The sequence below is a fragment of the Meles meles genome, chromosome 1 (genome assembly GCF_922984935.1).
Source record: "Meles meles chromosome 1, mMelMel3.1 paternal haplotype, whole genome shotgun sequence".
In the NCBI taxonomy this organism is placed as follows: domain Eukaryota; kingdom Metazoa; phylum Chordata; class Mammalia; order Carnivora; family Mustelidae; genus Meles; species Meles meles.
The window spans coordinates 131,201,629-131,219,021 of NC_060066.1; the positions used below are offsets into that span (position 1 = coordinate 131,201,629).

At 38.9% G+C, this 17,393-nt stretch overlaps 1 protein-coding gene across 1 annotated transcript in view; it reads left to right on the plus strand.

Annotated features, from left to right (window-relative positions):
* The window catches only part of FRRS1 (ferric chelate reductase 1), a 48,043-nt gene extending 34,248 nt beyond the window's left edge, over positions 1 to 13,795 (plus strand). Inside the window, exons 9-16 of the mRNA XM_045977945.1 lie at positions 4,493 to 4,606; positions 5,945 to 6,057; positions 7,631 to 7,717; positions 10,066 to 10,163; positions 10,415 to 10,473; positions 11,527 to 11,670; positions 12,754 to 12,815; positions 12,897 to 13,795. Coding sequence (XP_045833901.1) covers positions 4,493 to 4,606; positions 5,945 to 6,057; positions 7,631 to 7,717; positions 10,066 to 10,163; positions 10,415 to 10,473; positions 11,527 to 11,670; positions 12,754 to 12,815; positions 12,897 to 12,989 — 770 coding nt within the window. The 3' untranslated portion in view covers positions 12,990 to 13,795. The remainder of the gene's footprint in view (positions 1 to 4,492; positions 4,607 to 5,944; positions 6,058 to 7,630; positions 7,718 to 10,065; positions 10,164 to 10,414; positions 10,474 to 11,526; positions 11,671 to 12,753; positions 12,816 to 12,896) is intronic.
* Positions 13,796 to 17,393: the final 3,598 nt, after the last annotated feature.

A 17,393-nucleotide genomic window follows, 5' to 3' on the forward strand; every position in this document is an offset into this window, starting at 1 on the left:
ATTCAGGAATTAGAGACCCTGTCATCACATGACTGGTTATTTTAACAATTTAACAAAATGACTGGTTATTTAACAATTACATCACGTAATACCATAGAGTCTTGTACTAAACACGTACTCCATCTGCCTTAGAGTAGAAATCCAAGATTATGATGGAGCCATACAAAGGAATCCCCAAATTATAATGGACTTCTGCTTTAATGAAGGTTAAGTTCTTGGTTAGCCCGTGGGTCTGCAGGGAATCAGAGTTTAAAAATACTTTCTTCCAACTTGCCTCTCAGGCTATTCGGAATGTGGTCTGGTTTTCATCACCACAACTCTAATTCAATATAATTCTCAATAGTTACTGTCTTTTTATTCTTGACTCTCTTCTCTAGGTATTCATTACGTAAAGCTTTTCTCATTTTCTGCTTTCTCTCTGATCTTCTCTGTTATAAACAAGCCATGATATAATAGTATTTGTGAAACAAATAACCAGTTGTCCTGAAACCATTTTTTGAATAGTTCACTTTATCTCTGCTGCTTCAAAAATCCTCTCTATTTTTTTTTTAAGATTATTTATTTATTTATTTATTTATTTGACACAGAGAAAGAGAGAGAGAGAGAGAGATCACAAGCAGGCAAAGAGGCAGACAGAGAGAGAGGGGAGAAGCAGGCTCCCTGCTAAGCAGAGAGCCCAATGCAGGACTTGATCCCAGGACCCTGAGATCATGACCTGAGCCTAAGCCAGAGGCTTAACCCATGAGCCACCCAGGCACCCCAAAAATCCTTTCTATTATATGCCAAACATCTATCAGTAAATCAAACTATTTCTAGCTTATTCTTCCATTAATTTATTACTGTAGTAGTTGAAATTACAGTAGCTTTATAAAAGGTTATGAATTTTGATAGAGCATGATTCCCCTCCTGGCCTCGTTTTTCAGGAATTCTTGCCTCTTTGTTGTGTATCTGTTGTACTAGATAAACTTTAGAAACAATTGTCAGATTCCATTGAAAATCGTATTGGGGTTGTGAATAGAATTGCAATGAAATTTTAGGTTAATTTTGGGAATAATTGACATCTTTGCAATAGTGAGTCTTTCTATCCAGGAATATATTGGATACAATCTGGTGGTTTTCTTCATGTCTTTATATAGGTTATATATTTTTTGTTACTTTGTTTCTATGTATTTTATAGATTTCTTTTTTTTTTTTTTAAAGATTTTATTTATTTATTTGACAGACAGAGATCACAAGTAGGCAGAGAGGCAGGCAGGGAGAGAGGAGGAAGCAGGCTCTTCGCGGAGCAGAGAGCCCGACGTGGGGCTCGATCCCAGGACCCTGAGATCATGACCTGAGCTGAAGGCAGAGGCTTTAACCCACTGAGCCACCCAGGCGCCCCTATTTTATAGATTTCTAATACAAGCTCTTGTGTGATTATTTTTCTTACACTTTCTAAATTTGTTGGTATATAGGAAAGTTACTGATTTTTGAATATTTGTCTTGAATTTAGTCATCTATTTTGCCAGTTGATTTTTTTGTTTTTTCTAGGTAAAGTCTTACCTTATGCAAATAATGACAAGGTTCAGCAGTCCTTATTTTTTTTCTTGTTTCATTGCATGTTTACTTTGTTGTGGAAAAGTAAAAATCAGACCAGGGAGAGGCCAATTGACACTTGGAGAAGTAGGAGAGCTCATTTATTTTATACCCGCAGACCCCGATGAGCTTGTGCTCAAAATTCTGGGCCCCGGACAATGAGGTTATAGAGTTTTATAGGGGACTGCAGGCAGTCAGGTTCCAAGGGCTAAGCTGACTGCTGGTAGGTGGGTTTAAACCAGAGGAGCAGGGGTGGGGGCGCTGCCTTAGTTGGGAGCAGTAGTGTGAGGAGCCTGTGGTGGGAAACCTGTTTACAGAAGCAGAAGCAGCTGGTTATCTCTTGCTCCCAATAGGGCTCTGGTCATCTCTAGCTTATTGTTAGTAACTTAACATCTTCTGGGGCCATCTGGCCTGGGCCTGCTTGGTAATTTTCCTCTTCAACTTCTCCCAGAAAAATGTGGACCAGTAGTGGTGATGTGGCAAACATTCTTGTCTTGTTCCTGGGTTTTTGTTTTGTTTTGTTTTTTTTTTTTAAGATTTTATTTATTTATTTGACAGCGAGAGAGAGAGAGATCACAAGTAGGCAGAGAGGCAGGCAGAGAGAGAGAGAGAGAGAGGGAAGCAGGCTCCCTGCCAAGCAGAGAGCCCAACGTGGGACTCGATCCCAGGACCCTGAGACCATGACCTGAGCCAAAGGCAGCGGCTTAACCCACTGAGCCACCCAGGCGCCCTTGTTCCTGGTTTTGATGGGAATGCTTCTGTTATTCAGTGTTGTGTCATGTTTATTGTATTTTTTTGGTGGATGTCTTTTATGGTGCTTAGAAAATTATCTTTTCCTAACTTTACAGAGTTCTTGACTTGAACATGTGCTGAATTTCGTCTGATGTCTTTCAGGCAGCAATTGAGATAATATTTTACCATTGCTTTTATAGACTTCAGAATCACAAACAGTCCTCTCTCAGGATAAACTTTGCTTGGCTATGTTTTATAGCTCTCTTAATGCCCAGTTGATTTGAATCCCTATTTTTTTATTTAAACTTTCTGCATTTGTATAATTTTAAAGACTATCTTCTATATCAGCAGGTGTGCTACCCTTTTTATTTCTAATACTGTTTGTGCTCCTTCTTCTTATCTTGTGGTTGGACTTGCCAAAAACTCAGTCGATTTCATTGGCTTTTTATAGACTTCATTTTTTAACTTACTAGTTTGTTAATTTCTACCTTAATTTTTAATCAATCTTCCTTTCTGGTTTCCTGGGTTATATTTTGTTGGTGTAAATACCTCTTTAATTAAGTGATGACTTCAATACTTTAAGTGTTTTTTTTTTAAATAAATGCTTTTTATTTATTTATTTTTTATTTTTTATTTATTTATTTTTTTTGACAGACAGAGATCACAAGTAGGCAGAGAGGCAGGCAGAGGGGGGGGGGAAGCAGGCTCCCTGCTGAGCAGAGAGCCCAATGCAAGGGGTCTATCCCAGGACCCTGGGATCATGACCTGAGCTGAAGGCTTTAATCCACTGAGCCACCCAGGTGCCCCTCACATTTGTTTTGATAGGAAGTATCTTCATTGTTACTCATTTTAAGGAAGACTTGTAATTTAAATTTTGATTTCCTATTTAGCTCCAGGATTATTTCAAAGAGTAGTTGTATAAATATCTAGGTAGACCTTTTTTTTCCCTAGCTTTTTGTTCATTTTTTGTTTTATTGCATTTTGGATATAATATAACCTATATCTTGTATAATTATTTCTTTTTGGAAATTACTGAGATGTAATCAGTAGTCTAGTACTTATTTCATTGAGAAAAGATTCCTGTATATCTGTTTTATCAGATTTCTTAATTCTTTTTATCCTTTTTGACGCTTGGTGTTGTATTCTAAAAATAATGTGTGTCCCATCATTTATATTTATTCTCTTAATGATGGACATTTAACTTGCTTAATTTTTTTTTTTTTTTGGTCCATCAGAAAAAACCCACAACTTTTTGTAGACATTCTTGTGTATATATCTGTGGGTAAAAGGGGAGTATTTCTGTAGGATAGATTCCCAGAACGAACAACCACACATACATACTCACATACCAAACTAATTCTACACATTCACAGACTTAATCTTATGCATAATAAATAATAACACATCCTCAATTTGTTTATATCACCATTATTTGGGATTTTGATTCATTAGTCAAAGCCAGTCCAAATTGACCATATGCCGGGCGCCTGGGTGGCTCAGTGGGTTAAGCCGTTCGTTGCCTTCGGCTCAGGTCATGATCTCAGGGTCCTGGGATGGAGTCCCGCATCGGGCTCTCTGCTCAGCAGGGAACCTGCTTCCCTCTCTCTCTCTCTCTCTCTCTGCCTGCCTCTCTATCTACTTGTGATCTCTCTCTGTCAAATAAATAAATTTAAAAAAATCTTAAAAAAAACAAACAAACAAATTGACCATATGCCAAGTAATACAATATTGCATCAAAATGCTTTTGTTTGTCTTCTACCCACCCACTTTGTCCAGGTCCAATATCTGTTAGTTTGGTCTAGGATTCCAGATTTTTAAAAGCATTAGTATTTTTGAAGAATTATATTTGACATTTTCAGTGATTTTTTATATTGTCAGTGATCGTTTTGACTTCACAGTGTTTGACTGGTTTCTTGCCTACCACCAGCTGTTCCAGCATAACTTTTCCATTCTTCGTCCTCATGGTGATTCAGCTGTTGATTGGCTAAATGATTTCTTTAACTTGTTTCAAGATGATAGTGTGTACTGTTATGTACATTTATGTGGCTTTTGCATACAAGTGTCATCCCTGATGATACTTATTTCTTATCACCTTAAGAAAGGTTGTTTCTGTGCCATCCCACTGTTTTTCCATTCCTTCTCTCTTGAGGAAGTAATTCTTCATTTTTGGTCTTTGAAATTTCAGGTCGAATTTACAAGCACTCTCAGCAACCTTTGATTACATATGAAAAACATAATGTGACAGATGATCCGAAGACCGTGGGAGGATCCCGTTCTTTATTCCTTCTGAAGGCTCATGGTAAGTTACATGGGAAGTATTATTACTACTTTGGGCAGTAAATTTACCTGATGACTCAGTGCTGGCTGGATTAGGAATGGTGGTGGGTATAATTTACCAAATGTTTATCAGTCTTCGATGTTTAAATATTAATATTTGCAGGTAGCAATATCTGTCTTAGTATTTGCAACTTTTTATTAAAAATGGAAAGTAGAGATAATTAGGGGTTTTAACCCTGGTTGTGCATTAAAATCACTAATGGAGCTTTTAAGACATCCATAATTTTTAAAGAGTGTCCTAGTTATTTCTAACTGTAGCCAGAGTTGAGTATCTGGGTTAACCAAATTAATTTTTGTGACACCTTAATTAGGCCATTTATTAAAATGAAGGCTTGTAATAGAAGAGTGCTTTGTGATTTTGATTGTCTAACAGTAGTTTGGTTTCAAAGGTACAGTTTTGTTGAAGAACTGACCAGTGTATAAGTAATGGAGGGTATACAAATTACTCAATGCTATACATATGATGATTTTAATCATGAAATGATTAAATGATTAAAATAATGAAATTAACAATGTTGGAAGAGCAGTAGCCTAAAACAAAACTCTTAACATGCTCTGGTTCTGCAGATGAAAGTTGATTCCATTTGAGAAGTAGCCTGGTTTATTGTTGAAAAGATGGGATTTAACAGTAGGGGAATAGTGAAGTGTATACTTGTATGGGGAGGGGAATCTGTCCTTATTTGATATATTTCCTTTCTGTTCTCCAGAGTTATTCCATCCAGTAGAGTTTCAATAAATGTCATCATAGTTAAGCTTGAAAATAATTTTATTATTGGCAATTTGCTTCTACAATAGCTCCAGGGGAAGGTAATCGGATTTCGCATGTAATCTGCCCATTTGTTTTTCACTATTTTGGAATGAGAAGTGAGAAGATGCTCACAGACCTGCAGAAGGGCTGTATTATTGTCCTGGTTAAGGGCATAGTTGCTGATGCCAGACTGGGTTCGATTCCCAATTTATAACCTTTGGCGAATTACTTAACTTCTTTCTTCCTCAGTTTCCCCATCCAGCAAAAGCAGAATAATCATTATAACTACCGAATGGGATTGTTTTAAAGATCAATTAGAGTAATACATGTAAAGCACTCAGTGCCTGGCACACAGTAGGAGTGATGGAAGTGTTAGCTATGAGGAGTAGTAGTGGTGGTGGTAGAAGCTATGATCTGCGCGGTATTTTTAGGTCAGACTTAATGTTCATTGAATATATTTCCTTAGTTGTTTTCTATGTTCTGAACATTCGGTGTGGTCTTTAAGAAACAGCTTGGCTTGTGATGTCAGCCATTCTATCTTCCCACCTGCAGGTGCCTTAATGTTTGTGGCATGGATGACTACCGTGAGCATAGGTGTGCTCACTGCTCGGTTCTTCAAATCTGTTTGGTCAAAGACTTTCTTTGGTCAAGCAGCTTGGTTTCAGGTAGGTGGGAGAAAAAGTTTAATGCAATTTCCATATTATTTGAACATTGTGACATGAAAACATACGCAGTATGTGGGTTTCTTTTCCGTGTGTGTGTGTATATGGTTCTAGCTGTAGTTGTGGAATCTTAATAATTCCTTCAGTTTGCCCTTTGGTTTCCTAGCCAGTTGAGAAGAGACGTAAGATGCTTGATGGTGGTCAAAATAGAGACAGCTTTATGAGGGTCAGGCCGGATTGGAGAAGGTCTCAGGGCCATGTGCATCCCTTTGTAACATAAACTTTGGGACCCAAAGATCTGACTTATGTGTCTGTTGGCCGAGGATAGAGCCTGCAAGAGCATTTGTGCACTGCCCTCCCTGAGTGCAGTTAGGTCAGGGAGGATGGGAAAGCTGAAGACAGAAGGAACAGGGGTTAATGCATTTCCAAACAGGGGCCTGTCCTGTGGTTGATGCCTGCAAATGTTAGACTGTCCCTCACTCACTAATCAAGATCACCATCTCCTCTGTGGGTGGAAGGAGGAGCTAGAAGCGTTTCTTTTCATGCTGCCCCTTTGTATGGGATGAAGAAGCAGTCTCATAATAGAAAGACAAGAGCCAATAAGCCTGCTTCAAAACAAAGCAAAACAAACCTTCCCTTTGGCATGTCGTGGACTATAGATGTTGCACGTATGGTGGAAGATCGGTGAGTCTGTGCTGAGACAGAATGTGCAAGTCTGCTTTTGACAAAATGCTGCTTATTAAAACAGTTTGAACTTTGTGAGGGTATTCTTGAAACTTTATATTGATATATGTTGGTAGCCTTTAAGACGTACCTTATCTAGCCTGGTTTCTCACTATTGCCTGGTAGGGTCCATCTGTTTTATATGTTCTTCTACTGCTATGTGGCTTGCTCATCTCTGTCTCTGCCTTTGGTTTCTCTCTCTTTCTCTGTCTCTGTCTGTCTCTCTCCTCTGCTCATATGGATAGTCCCAGTTGGAAAAATCTTTGTGTCTCCACTTTATCAGTTCAGTTCTCTACTGCCTTTCAAATCCGGATATCTCTATATGTAGTGTGATACCTAGAGCCATTATGTCTCCTCCTTTCCCTGAGACAGTTTCTGTTTGCACCATTTATCCTGACATACTCAGTTGACAGTGTTCTTCCACTCATATAATTTAGACAATGAATTGACATTTCATGTACATTTCTCTCATCTGCTCACTGTGTGCTAAGCTCCTCAGGAGACAGTATTTTCTGTTTCCTTGCTGTCAAAGGGTATCCGGTACAGCACTGTCCTTGGTGGTGGAAATGAAGGACTTTTGGCAAGTAGGTGTGGTCCATGTGTGAAGTAGTCGTTCCTGCTGCTCTGTGCAGGTGAAGTCTGGCAAATGCTTTTGAATAATGAGGATGGCAACTTAGAGTTTAAGTTCAGTCATTTACTAAGCTTTTTTTTTTTTTTAAACTTAATGCAAATGGTGATTAGATGTTCATTGAATGCGTGCCTTCCGTGAAGGCCACCCCACGGTAATGCCAACACCGTCCTCGTCCTCTTTCCTAGTTAATTGTATTCTCCTGGTGCCATTTCACCCTTGCAGGTGCATCGGGCGCTCATGTTCACGACCACCACCCTTACCTGCATTGCTTTTGTTCTGCCCTTTGTTTACAGAGGAGGCTGGAGTTCGGTAGGTATCTCTTAAACTGGATGTTTCTATAGAAATTCATTTTGATGCCAAAAGAGGTTGTTGTTTCATTCTCCAAGGAGAGCTTAAAAGATATTTCTACATGTTGGGGCGCCTGGGTGGCTCAGTGGGTTAAGCCGCTGCCTTCGGCTCAGGTCCTGATCTCAGGGTCCTGGGATCGAGCCCCGCATCCGGCTCTCTGCTCAGCAGGAAGCCTGCTTCCTCCTCTCTCTCTCTCTGCCTGCCTCTCTGCCTACTTGTGATCTTTCTCTGTGTGTCAAATAAATAAATAAAATCTTAAAAAAAAAAAAGATATTTCTACATGCATCTCTCTTTCTTTTTTAATCATCTGGTGACTATTCCATATGGCTGGGGGGTCAGGGGGAGAGCAAGGATGTCATTGCAGATTACTTGGTATTGAAATATACATATATATTTTTAAGATTTTATTTATTTATTTGACACAGAGAAAGAGATCACAAGTAGGCAAGAGGGGCAGGCAGAGGGGGAGAGGGAAGCAGACTCCCCGCTGAGCAGAGAGCCCCATGCGGGGCTCAATCCCAGGATCCAGAGATCATGACCTGAGCCGAAGCAGAGACCAGAGATCATGACCCACTGAGCCACCCAGGCGCCCATATTTTTAGGCTGCATCCAATGTTATGGAGACTCTACATGGCTTGGGTGAATTTTCTCACTATGGAGTGGTGAAAATTCACAGTGTGATATCTAAGGAACATGAACACTGTAAGTGTTTTTCTCTAACTAATACTATGATTGCCAGTGAGCTAATGACAGAGTGATGATATCTACTGGTATGGTCACTGGTGTATCTTAAGCACCCAGAGCAGCTTCCGGTATATAGTAAGTCCTCAGTAAAGAATGAATGAATGAGGAAGGCTTACTGAGAATAAGTGATATACCTAAGGTCAGATCTGTGCTTCCATGACAGTTTTCCAATTTTATAGCTGGCCAGATTTCGATCTCAAACTTTAGTATTTCAATTTGGACTGTTGTTATAAGGGCAAAATTGATAAATCGTGGGTCACGAGGAAACCTCCCTCCTGCTTTTTAGGTAGTTTCTAAATTGGTCAACCTGTTTTTTTAAAAAGGAAATGGTGATGATTTTCTGATATGAGCCTAGACAGCAGAACCTTACTTTATGCAGGTATTTGGGACAAGGGTATTGCTTATTTTGTAAGTTTTGTAGTTTGTAGTCTTTGCAGTTAGTGAATCGGATCATATAAAGGGGAAATTATAGTAACTACCTCACAGGCTTTTTGAGAATTGAGAACTAATTAGCTGAAAGAACTTAGGATAGTTCCCTGCACATTCTAAGTACATATAGGAATTTTATTGCTGTTGTTACTGTGGTTTTATGAAATAGAGGCACTTTCCCTCTCCATGGTCCTGCTTATAATTTTATCCACATGTAACCAAGTCCATAGCTTGAGCGTGTTTTTATAATGTTCTTTTGTCAGCTTATTCCTGTTGACCAAAGCTTCCCATCATGAGCTAGAAACCATTATACCCTTGTCCTAGATCACAGATTTTAGAGCCTACCCACGCATGGCAATCAGTGACAAAAGACCGTCATGTTCCCCCATCTAAACATGTCACAGATTAGAGCATGTCCTTAGTCCCTCTCTAAGTTTTTAAGTGGAATAATTGTGCCAAGTGGTCTGACCCAACCATCTGCTGTTTTAAGCCGGCATGTGGCATCTCTAAGGTAGGGGTGGAGCTCACAGTGTTGAGATACTTTGTTGATGTTTTTTCTCAGGTTATCCCTCCATTCTGAACCGAGGACCTGAGATTTTTATGCAGTGGCTACATGGGCTATTCATTCATTCAATGTTTATTGAGTGACTAAGGCTCTGTTAAGCAGTTGAATTACAAAGGATCATCTAGAACCTTCAGCTCAGGGAAACACAGAGTTCTAAACAAAATTACTGTACACCGGGGTGATTGCTCTTGGCATGGGGATACTAACTAGTCCTAGGTGGGCTGTACGGGTGTTGGTAATCATCTAACATCCTGATGGGGGTGAGGCAGCACTGTGCGTGGACTGCACCACAACCATTTACACATTGGATACACTATTTGATATCTCTAAGCCTCAGTTTCCCATGAGTGGGGTATAAGTGTCAAGCATTGTAGTGAGCATCAGTAATAATGTATATAAAGTACATGCCTGGTATACAGTAGGTGCTCAGTGAATGGTCCCGTTCTATTAGTAAATGTTTTAAGCGACAGAAAAACACTAAGAATACATCATCTGTGCGTCTTATTTTTAACTTGAGGTTTTAATTTGCTGGGCGAGATTGAGACTATTAAAATGATGTAACTTTGTTCAGTATGCAGGTTATCATCCATATCTTGGTTGCATAGTGACGATTTTAGCAGTTGTTCAGCCTCTTTTGGCAGCCTTCAGGCCTCCTTTACATGACCCAAGGTACTTACTACAGCTTTTCTGTATAAATGGTCTTAATGTGGATATCATTACTTGGTGAATTAATTCCTTTTTAAGTAAAAACACTTTGCATTTTATAAAATTAAGTGATATGCTTACTTTAAAAGGTTTTAAAACATATTTCGGATACTTAATACCTAGGCAGTAACGGAAATTGCGTGCTTTTTATTCTCTTGGGAATTAATTGTAGTTCTGTCACTTCTGAGAATGCTGACTGGTTCTTTATTTGGTAGAAGGCAAATGTTTAACTGGACTCACTGGAGTGTGGGCACAGCTGCTAGAATAATAGCAGGTAAGTGATTGTGATGCCACTTACTCATATATAATTGCCGGTGGTTTATATTGCAGGTGGTAATTTGGCTTCAATGATTTTTAGATGTATTAGTAATTGGAATAATTGGTTGTTGAGGTGGGATCAGTCTTAAATGTTGAAATCTAGAAAGTAATTTCTAGAGGTGACTAAGTCATTATTTCAGTGTTAAGGTTTTTGAAATGGCTTTAAAACTTTTTCTTCAAAGGCTCTTTTTTTTTTTTTTTTTTTTTTAAGCATTTGCCTTTGTCCACAGAACAAGCTATGTTAATGGCCAAATGCTCAAGTTGAGGGTCATTTGTGAGTTGGGCTGAGGTGGTCTGGGGGTGTCCCAACCTTCTGTCTGCAGGTCCTCTTCATGGCGATGGTACCTTCCTGGGAAGGGTGATTTTCAGAAGTCAAGTATGGTTGTCCACTATATTTTGATGCTTTGTATAATAAATACCTAAACTGACACCTCCTACGCTTACATTTTGATAGTATTTGGGGGTTCTTCGTGGAAGGAGGAGGATAGTCAGCAGTGATTTCCATACTTTTCTCCCTTTCCTACACTGCAGACATAAAAAGCTTTTTGGAAAGTTTGAGCATCTCTTTTTTTTTTTTTTTTTTAAAGATTTTATTTATTTATTTATTTGACAGAGATCACAAGTAGGCAGAGAGGCAGGCAGAGAGAGAGGAAGGGAAGCAGGCTCCCTGCTGAGCAGAGAGCCCAATGCAGGAGCTCAATCCTGGGACCCTGGGATCATGACCTGAGCTGAAGGCAGAGGCTTTAACCCTCTGAGCCACCCAGGGGCCCCTTGAGCGTCTCTTTTTAAACAATTTGTAGATCATAAGTATAATTTCCCATCTTACCATTTCTAGTCTTACAATTAAAAAAAGACTAAGTTTATTATTTGGTCTTAAACATTAGTCTAATTCATCTCATAAACTCTTTTGCTGTGTTTTACTTGATATAACACACACACATGTACTCACATAATTACCTCTCTTGAGGGGGACTACATTTGAATAGATACATTTTTCTTACATATGTAGTGGCAGCAATGTTCCTGGGAATGGATTTACCAGGACTAGATCTTCCTGGCCCATGGAAAACCTATGCAATGATTGGATTTGTAGCCTGGCATGTTGGGACGGAGATTGTTCTGGAGATGCATGCCTACCGACTTTCTCGAAAAGGTAACCTCAAACAGCCATGTTATATAGAATCACCTTTATACAAACACCAGGAATGTAATTAGTTTGTAGATACTGATGGTTGACTCTTACAGGGTAGCTCACTGAAAATGTCTGGGGTGACTGACTAGTGTTAGAACTCATGGAAATATTCTGCCCTTGTTGTTTTGATACTCATTAGAATTTGTGAGGGAAAAAAGGTAATGATCTTAGGGTTTAGGGAAGAAGTCTTTTGTTATAAATACTTATTATGTTGCATGATGGTCTGACTTGGAGCCCGTCTGCACTGAGAATCCTGAATGCATGGAGCTGAGAGAACCCAGAAGTGGAGGAAGAAGAGATGCCCAAAGTCAACACAGGGCAGAGCTGCAGGGATATTTTGCCTATTTGATAAACTTGCTGTGTGCTAACAATTCGGTTGCCATCTACATCAGATATAGCTAGCTAACTAGGCAAGCGGGATAGGAAAAACTTACTTTGCCCAGCCTTTCTAATGGCAAGTCCATTTCGATCTTAGTGCCAAATGGACCTTAGGCAGGGTCAGGATACCTACAGCTATTAGGAGTGGAGACATTAGTAGAGACTGCATGTCCTTTGTGTCTTATATAATTTTCAGTCTCCTAAATGATAAGTTAAGAGAGACTTCTAAAAATAGGACCTCTTAGTTTTGAATCTAGGAGCCTGGGCAACTCTTAGGAGCCTAGTACTAAATATCTATCCTGCCATTTTTGGTTCACAATAGGGTCACATCCATAGGGTTTCTGATGGCCACTGAATTATGGCTTGCTATTTAAAATACATGTGTACTTAAAATGTTGTTTGTTAAGACTTTGATATGATGTTTACTGACCAGGAGAAGGGGCATATTTTAAGTCCCTCGACAAATATGTTCTGTAGCCAGCTTGTCTCAATTTGTGAGAACCTTACATGTTCAGGAACTTTGCAACATTTGGTAGCTTGGCGTGGGAGAATATATATACCTGGAAATCAACAAATGCTACACATCAGCCCCCCCCCTTTTTTTTTTTGAGTTAGTTTACTGGCGTACTCACGGGCCTTACAAACTTACGTTGTTGTTTTTGACAGTTGAAATATTGGATGATGCCAGAATTCAGATCCTTCAGTCATTTACTGTAGCTGAAGCCGAAGTAAGTCCCCCTTTTCTTATTTATTGACACAAACCTCAATGAGAGTTGTTTCTTTCTTTCACATCTCAATTTTTCTTCCAGGGTCATGCTTTTAAAAAGGTGGTGTTTGCACTTTATATCTGTGGGAATGTGACTTTTCTCATCATCTTCTTATCTGCAATCAACCAACTCTAAGCGAGCAAAGACCTTGGCTTTTGCAGACCAGATGATAACGATCATTAAGCCAAAGAAACTTGAAGCCTGTACTGACTCCTTCAGCATAGTCATGAGTTCTGAATTGGAGGAGCAGGTCACATCTGCAGAGGAATTCTGAGGTGTGGTCTTTAGAAATCCACTGTCAGCAGGATCCTACGGACTCTAAAAAGGACGTAAAACCTTTATGTGTGATTCTGAGTATGTTACCAGGGGAGGTTGTCCTTGAGGAGAAATGATTCTCAGGTATTTTCCATGATGAGATTTTTAGAATGCTGGCATTTAAGAGAAGAACTATTTGGAAAGACAGAAATGATGTCATTTGGAGGAAATGGAGATTGTATTAAATTGAATATATTTTGGACTATAAAGGTGCTGTTTTAAAGAAAAATTTATGCTAATTTATCTGAATGGTCTTCCTTAGGACTTTTTTGGGGCACACTATGTTTTTCAGTCCAGTTTTTTGAACATGTCCTTTTTTCTGTGTATTCTGTCACTTCTTTGGTAAAGGTGGAAGTGGGGCTAACTCCATTGTATTAACATTTAAATATATTTAATATGTATCTTATATATATTAAATTATATTTAAATATATTATGGATATTATAATTTCTTTCTTAGCTGTGAAATGCAAGTGTGCATCTTCTGCTTAAGACTGTATTTGTATGGGGCACCTGGGTGGCTCAGTGGGTTAAGCTGCTGCCTTCGGCTCAGGTCATGATCTCGGGGTCCTGGGATCGAGTCCCATACCGGGCTCTCTGCTCAGCAGGGAGCCTGCTTCCCTGTCTCTCTCTCTCTCTCTGCCTGCCTCTCTGTCTACTTGTGATCTCTCTGTCAAATAAATTAAAAAAAAAAAATTTCTTTACCATCGCTCCATCTAAATATGATTTCCTTTAAAAAAAAAAGATTGTATTTGTATATACAGTTATAGGGCTGAAAGGACATTTTATATATTAATTGTTTTGCCTCTTAAGATTTAAGTCCTAGCTTTTGGAAACTGTAGACTTGCATTTCAAAAGTAATAAAATTTACCTTTGCGAATATGTTTCGCAGTTACTCCTCTTTCTTTGTAATAATAAATAATATGGATGGTTCTTTTTTGTTAGAAGTTCCTGATGCTGTAATGAATTAGAATATCAGTATTATTTTCCTTCCTATTTCAATAATCTCTTTTTTTAACGGCTGGGTTTCATACTTGCTATGGGGACTTTTTAGCCAGTGGGTGGCGCCATAATACCGAAGTAATGCTTTGTTCCTGTTTCGTTGTGCTGTTACTCATTTTTAGTACTGAGATAAGTAATACCATGGTGTGGCATTTCCCTTAAATTCACCAATCTTTACTTGAAAAGTTTCTGTCTTTTTGGGAAGTGTGAAGGGGTTGGGGTTGTGAGATAGAAACTGAAATTAGGGACTGTTACTATTTTTCTGGTTATGTTTCTCTTTGTTTTCTACCCATGATTATTTGTAACAATTGCTTGGTAGTTCCATTTACATTCATCTGATGCTGTGACAGATGACTATATCTTAAGCAGAGGAAGCAAGCGAAACTGGACATAACTAAAAAAATATTTGGGAAGGCATATTTTATGTTTTAGGTGTTCTATCTCATTGTCTTACAGTTTCTGCTTAGTCCAAGGACCTAATTTACATTTGGCATAAATAATATCCCTGTCTGTGTATTCTACATCTTTAATGGGATAAAACGATGTGAAGTTTCAGTTTTGTTCCTTATATAAGTGTTTTTGTACATAGCTTAGGGTTGAGATGTGAATCTTCTGTGTTCGTGTTCTGTGAGTGCCAGGCCATTTACAGTTTAAACTTTCCTTTTAAGTAGTTTCATTAAAAACATTTTTTAATATAGAAAATTAAATGTGTACTAAAATAGTTTCCTCTAGGTTTTAATTGTAAGGGGCTTAAAGGTTAATAAATTACTTTTTAAATTATTAGCCAGCAAATAAATTTCTTTTAAATAAATTATAGTCTGTATATGCAAAGAAGACTTCCTTTGTTTCTTCTTTCTTTTTCTTTTTCATTTATTTATTTATTTATTGCCTTTAAAAAAAAAACATATAATGGAGTATTTGCTTCAGGGGTACAGGTCTGTGAATCATCAGTCTTGCACAGTTCACAGCACTCACCATAGCACATATCATCCCCAATGTCCATAACCTAGCCACCCCATCCTTCTCCGCCCCCTCCCCGCCAAACCCTCAGTTTGTTTCCTGAGATTAAGAGTCTCTTATGGTTTGTCTCCCTCCCTGGTCTCGTCTTTTTTCATTTTTTCCCTCCCTTCTGCCCATGACCTCTCCCCCACTCACCCTGCCTCTCAAATTCCTCATATCCGAGAGATATAATTGTCTTTCTCTGATTGACTTATTTCGCTTAGCATAATACCTTCTAGTTCATCCATATGGTTGCAAGTGGCAAGATTTCGTTTTTTTTTTTAAAGATTTTTATTTATTTATTTGACAGAGAGATAGATCACAAGTAGGCAGAGAGGCGGGCATAGTTGCCAGAGAGAGGAGGAAGCAGGCTCCCCGCGGAGCAGAGAGCCCGATGCGGGGCTCGATCCCAGGACCCTGAGATCATGACCTGAGCCGAAGGCAGTGGCTTAATCCACTGAGCCACCCAGGTGCCCCAAGATTTCGTTTTTTGATGGCTGCATAGTACACCGCATCTTCTTTATCCATTCATCTGTTGATGGACATCTAGGTTCTTTTCATAGTCTGGCTAGTGTGGATATTGCTGCTATAAACATTCAGGTACACATGCCTTTTCAGATCACTAAATTTGTATCTTTAGGGTAAATACCCAGTAGTGTGATTGCTGGGTTGTAGGGTAGCTCTATTTTCAACCTTTTGAGGAGTCTCCGTACTGTTTTCCAGAGTGGCTTCACCAGCTTGCATTCCCATTAACAGTGTAGGAGGGTTTCCCCTTTCTCCGTATCCTCGCCAACGTCTGTCTTTTCTTGACTGGTTTATTTGAGCCATTCTGACTGGTGTGAGGTAGTATTTCACTGTGGTTTTGATTTGTATTTCCCTGATGCCAAGTGGTATTGAGCACTTTTTCATGTGTCTGTTGGCCATCGGGATGTCTTCTTTGCAGAAATGTCTGTTCATGTCTTCTCCCATTTCTTGGTAGGATTATTTGTTCTTTGGGTGTTGAGTTTGATAAATTCTTTATAGATTTTGGATCCTAGCCCTTTGTCTGATATGACATTTGCAAGTATCTTCTCCCATTCTGTCGGTTGTCTTTTGGTTTGTTGACTGTTTCCTTTGCTGTGCAAAAGCTTTTGATCTTGATGAAGTCCCAATAGTTCATTTTTGCTCTTGCTTCCTTTGCCTTCGGCGATGTTTCTAGGAAGAAGTTGCTGTAGCTGAGTCAAAGAGGTTGCGGCCTATATTCTCAAAGATTTTGTTGGATTCCTGTCTCACATTGAGGTCTTTCATGCATTTTGAGTTTATTTTTGTGTGTTGTGTAAGGAAATAGTCCAGTTTCATTCTTCTGCATGTGGCTGTCCAATTTTCCCAGCACCATTTGCTAAAGAGACTGTCTTTTTTTCATTGGACATTCTTTCTTGCTTTGTCGAGGATTAGTTGACCATAGAGTTGAGGGTCCATTTTTAGGCTCTCTGTTCTGTTCCATTGATCTATGTGTCTGTTTTTGTGCCAGTACCATACAGTCTTGATGATGACAGCTTTGTAATAGAGCTTGAAATCTGGAATTGTGATGCTGCCTACTTTGCTTTTCTTTTTCAACATTCCTCTGGTTATTCAGGACCTTTTCTGGTTCCATATAGATTTTAGGTTTATTTGTTCCATTTCTTTGAAAAATATTGATGACATTTTGATAAGGATTGTGTAGATTGCTTTTGGTAGCATAGACATTTTTACAATATTTGTTCTTCCAACCCATGAGCATGGAACGTTTTTCCATTTCTTTGTGTCTGACTCAATTTCTTTCATGAGTACTTTATAGTTTTCTGAGTACAGATTCTTTGCCTCTTTGGTTAGGTTTAATCCTAGGTATCGTATGGTTTTGGTGCAACTATAAATGGGATTGACTCTTTAATTTCCCTTTCTTCTGTCTTGCCCTTGGTGTATAGACCCACAACTGATTCCTGTGCATTGATTTTATATCCTGACACTTTACTGAATTCCTGTATGAGTTCTAGCAGTTTTAGAGTGGAGTCTTTTGGGTTTTCCTCATGAAGTATCATATCATCTGCAAAGACTAAGAGTTTGACTTCTTCTTTGCCAATTCAGATGACTTTTTTCTTTTTGTTGCCTGATTGCTAAAGCTAGGACTTCTAGTACTATGTTGAATAGCAGTGGTGATAGTGGACATCCCAGCTGTGTTCCTGACCTTAGGGGAAAAAGCTCTCAG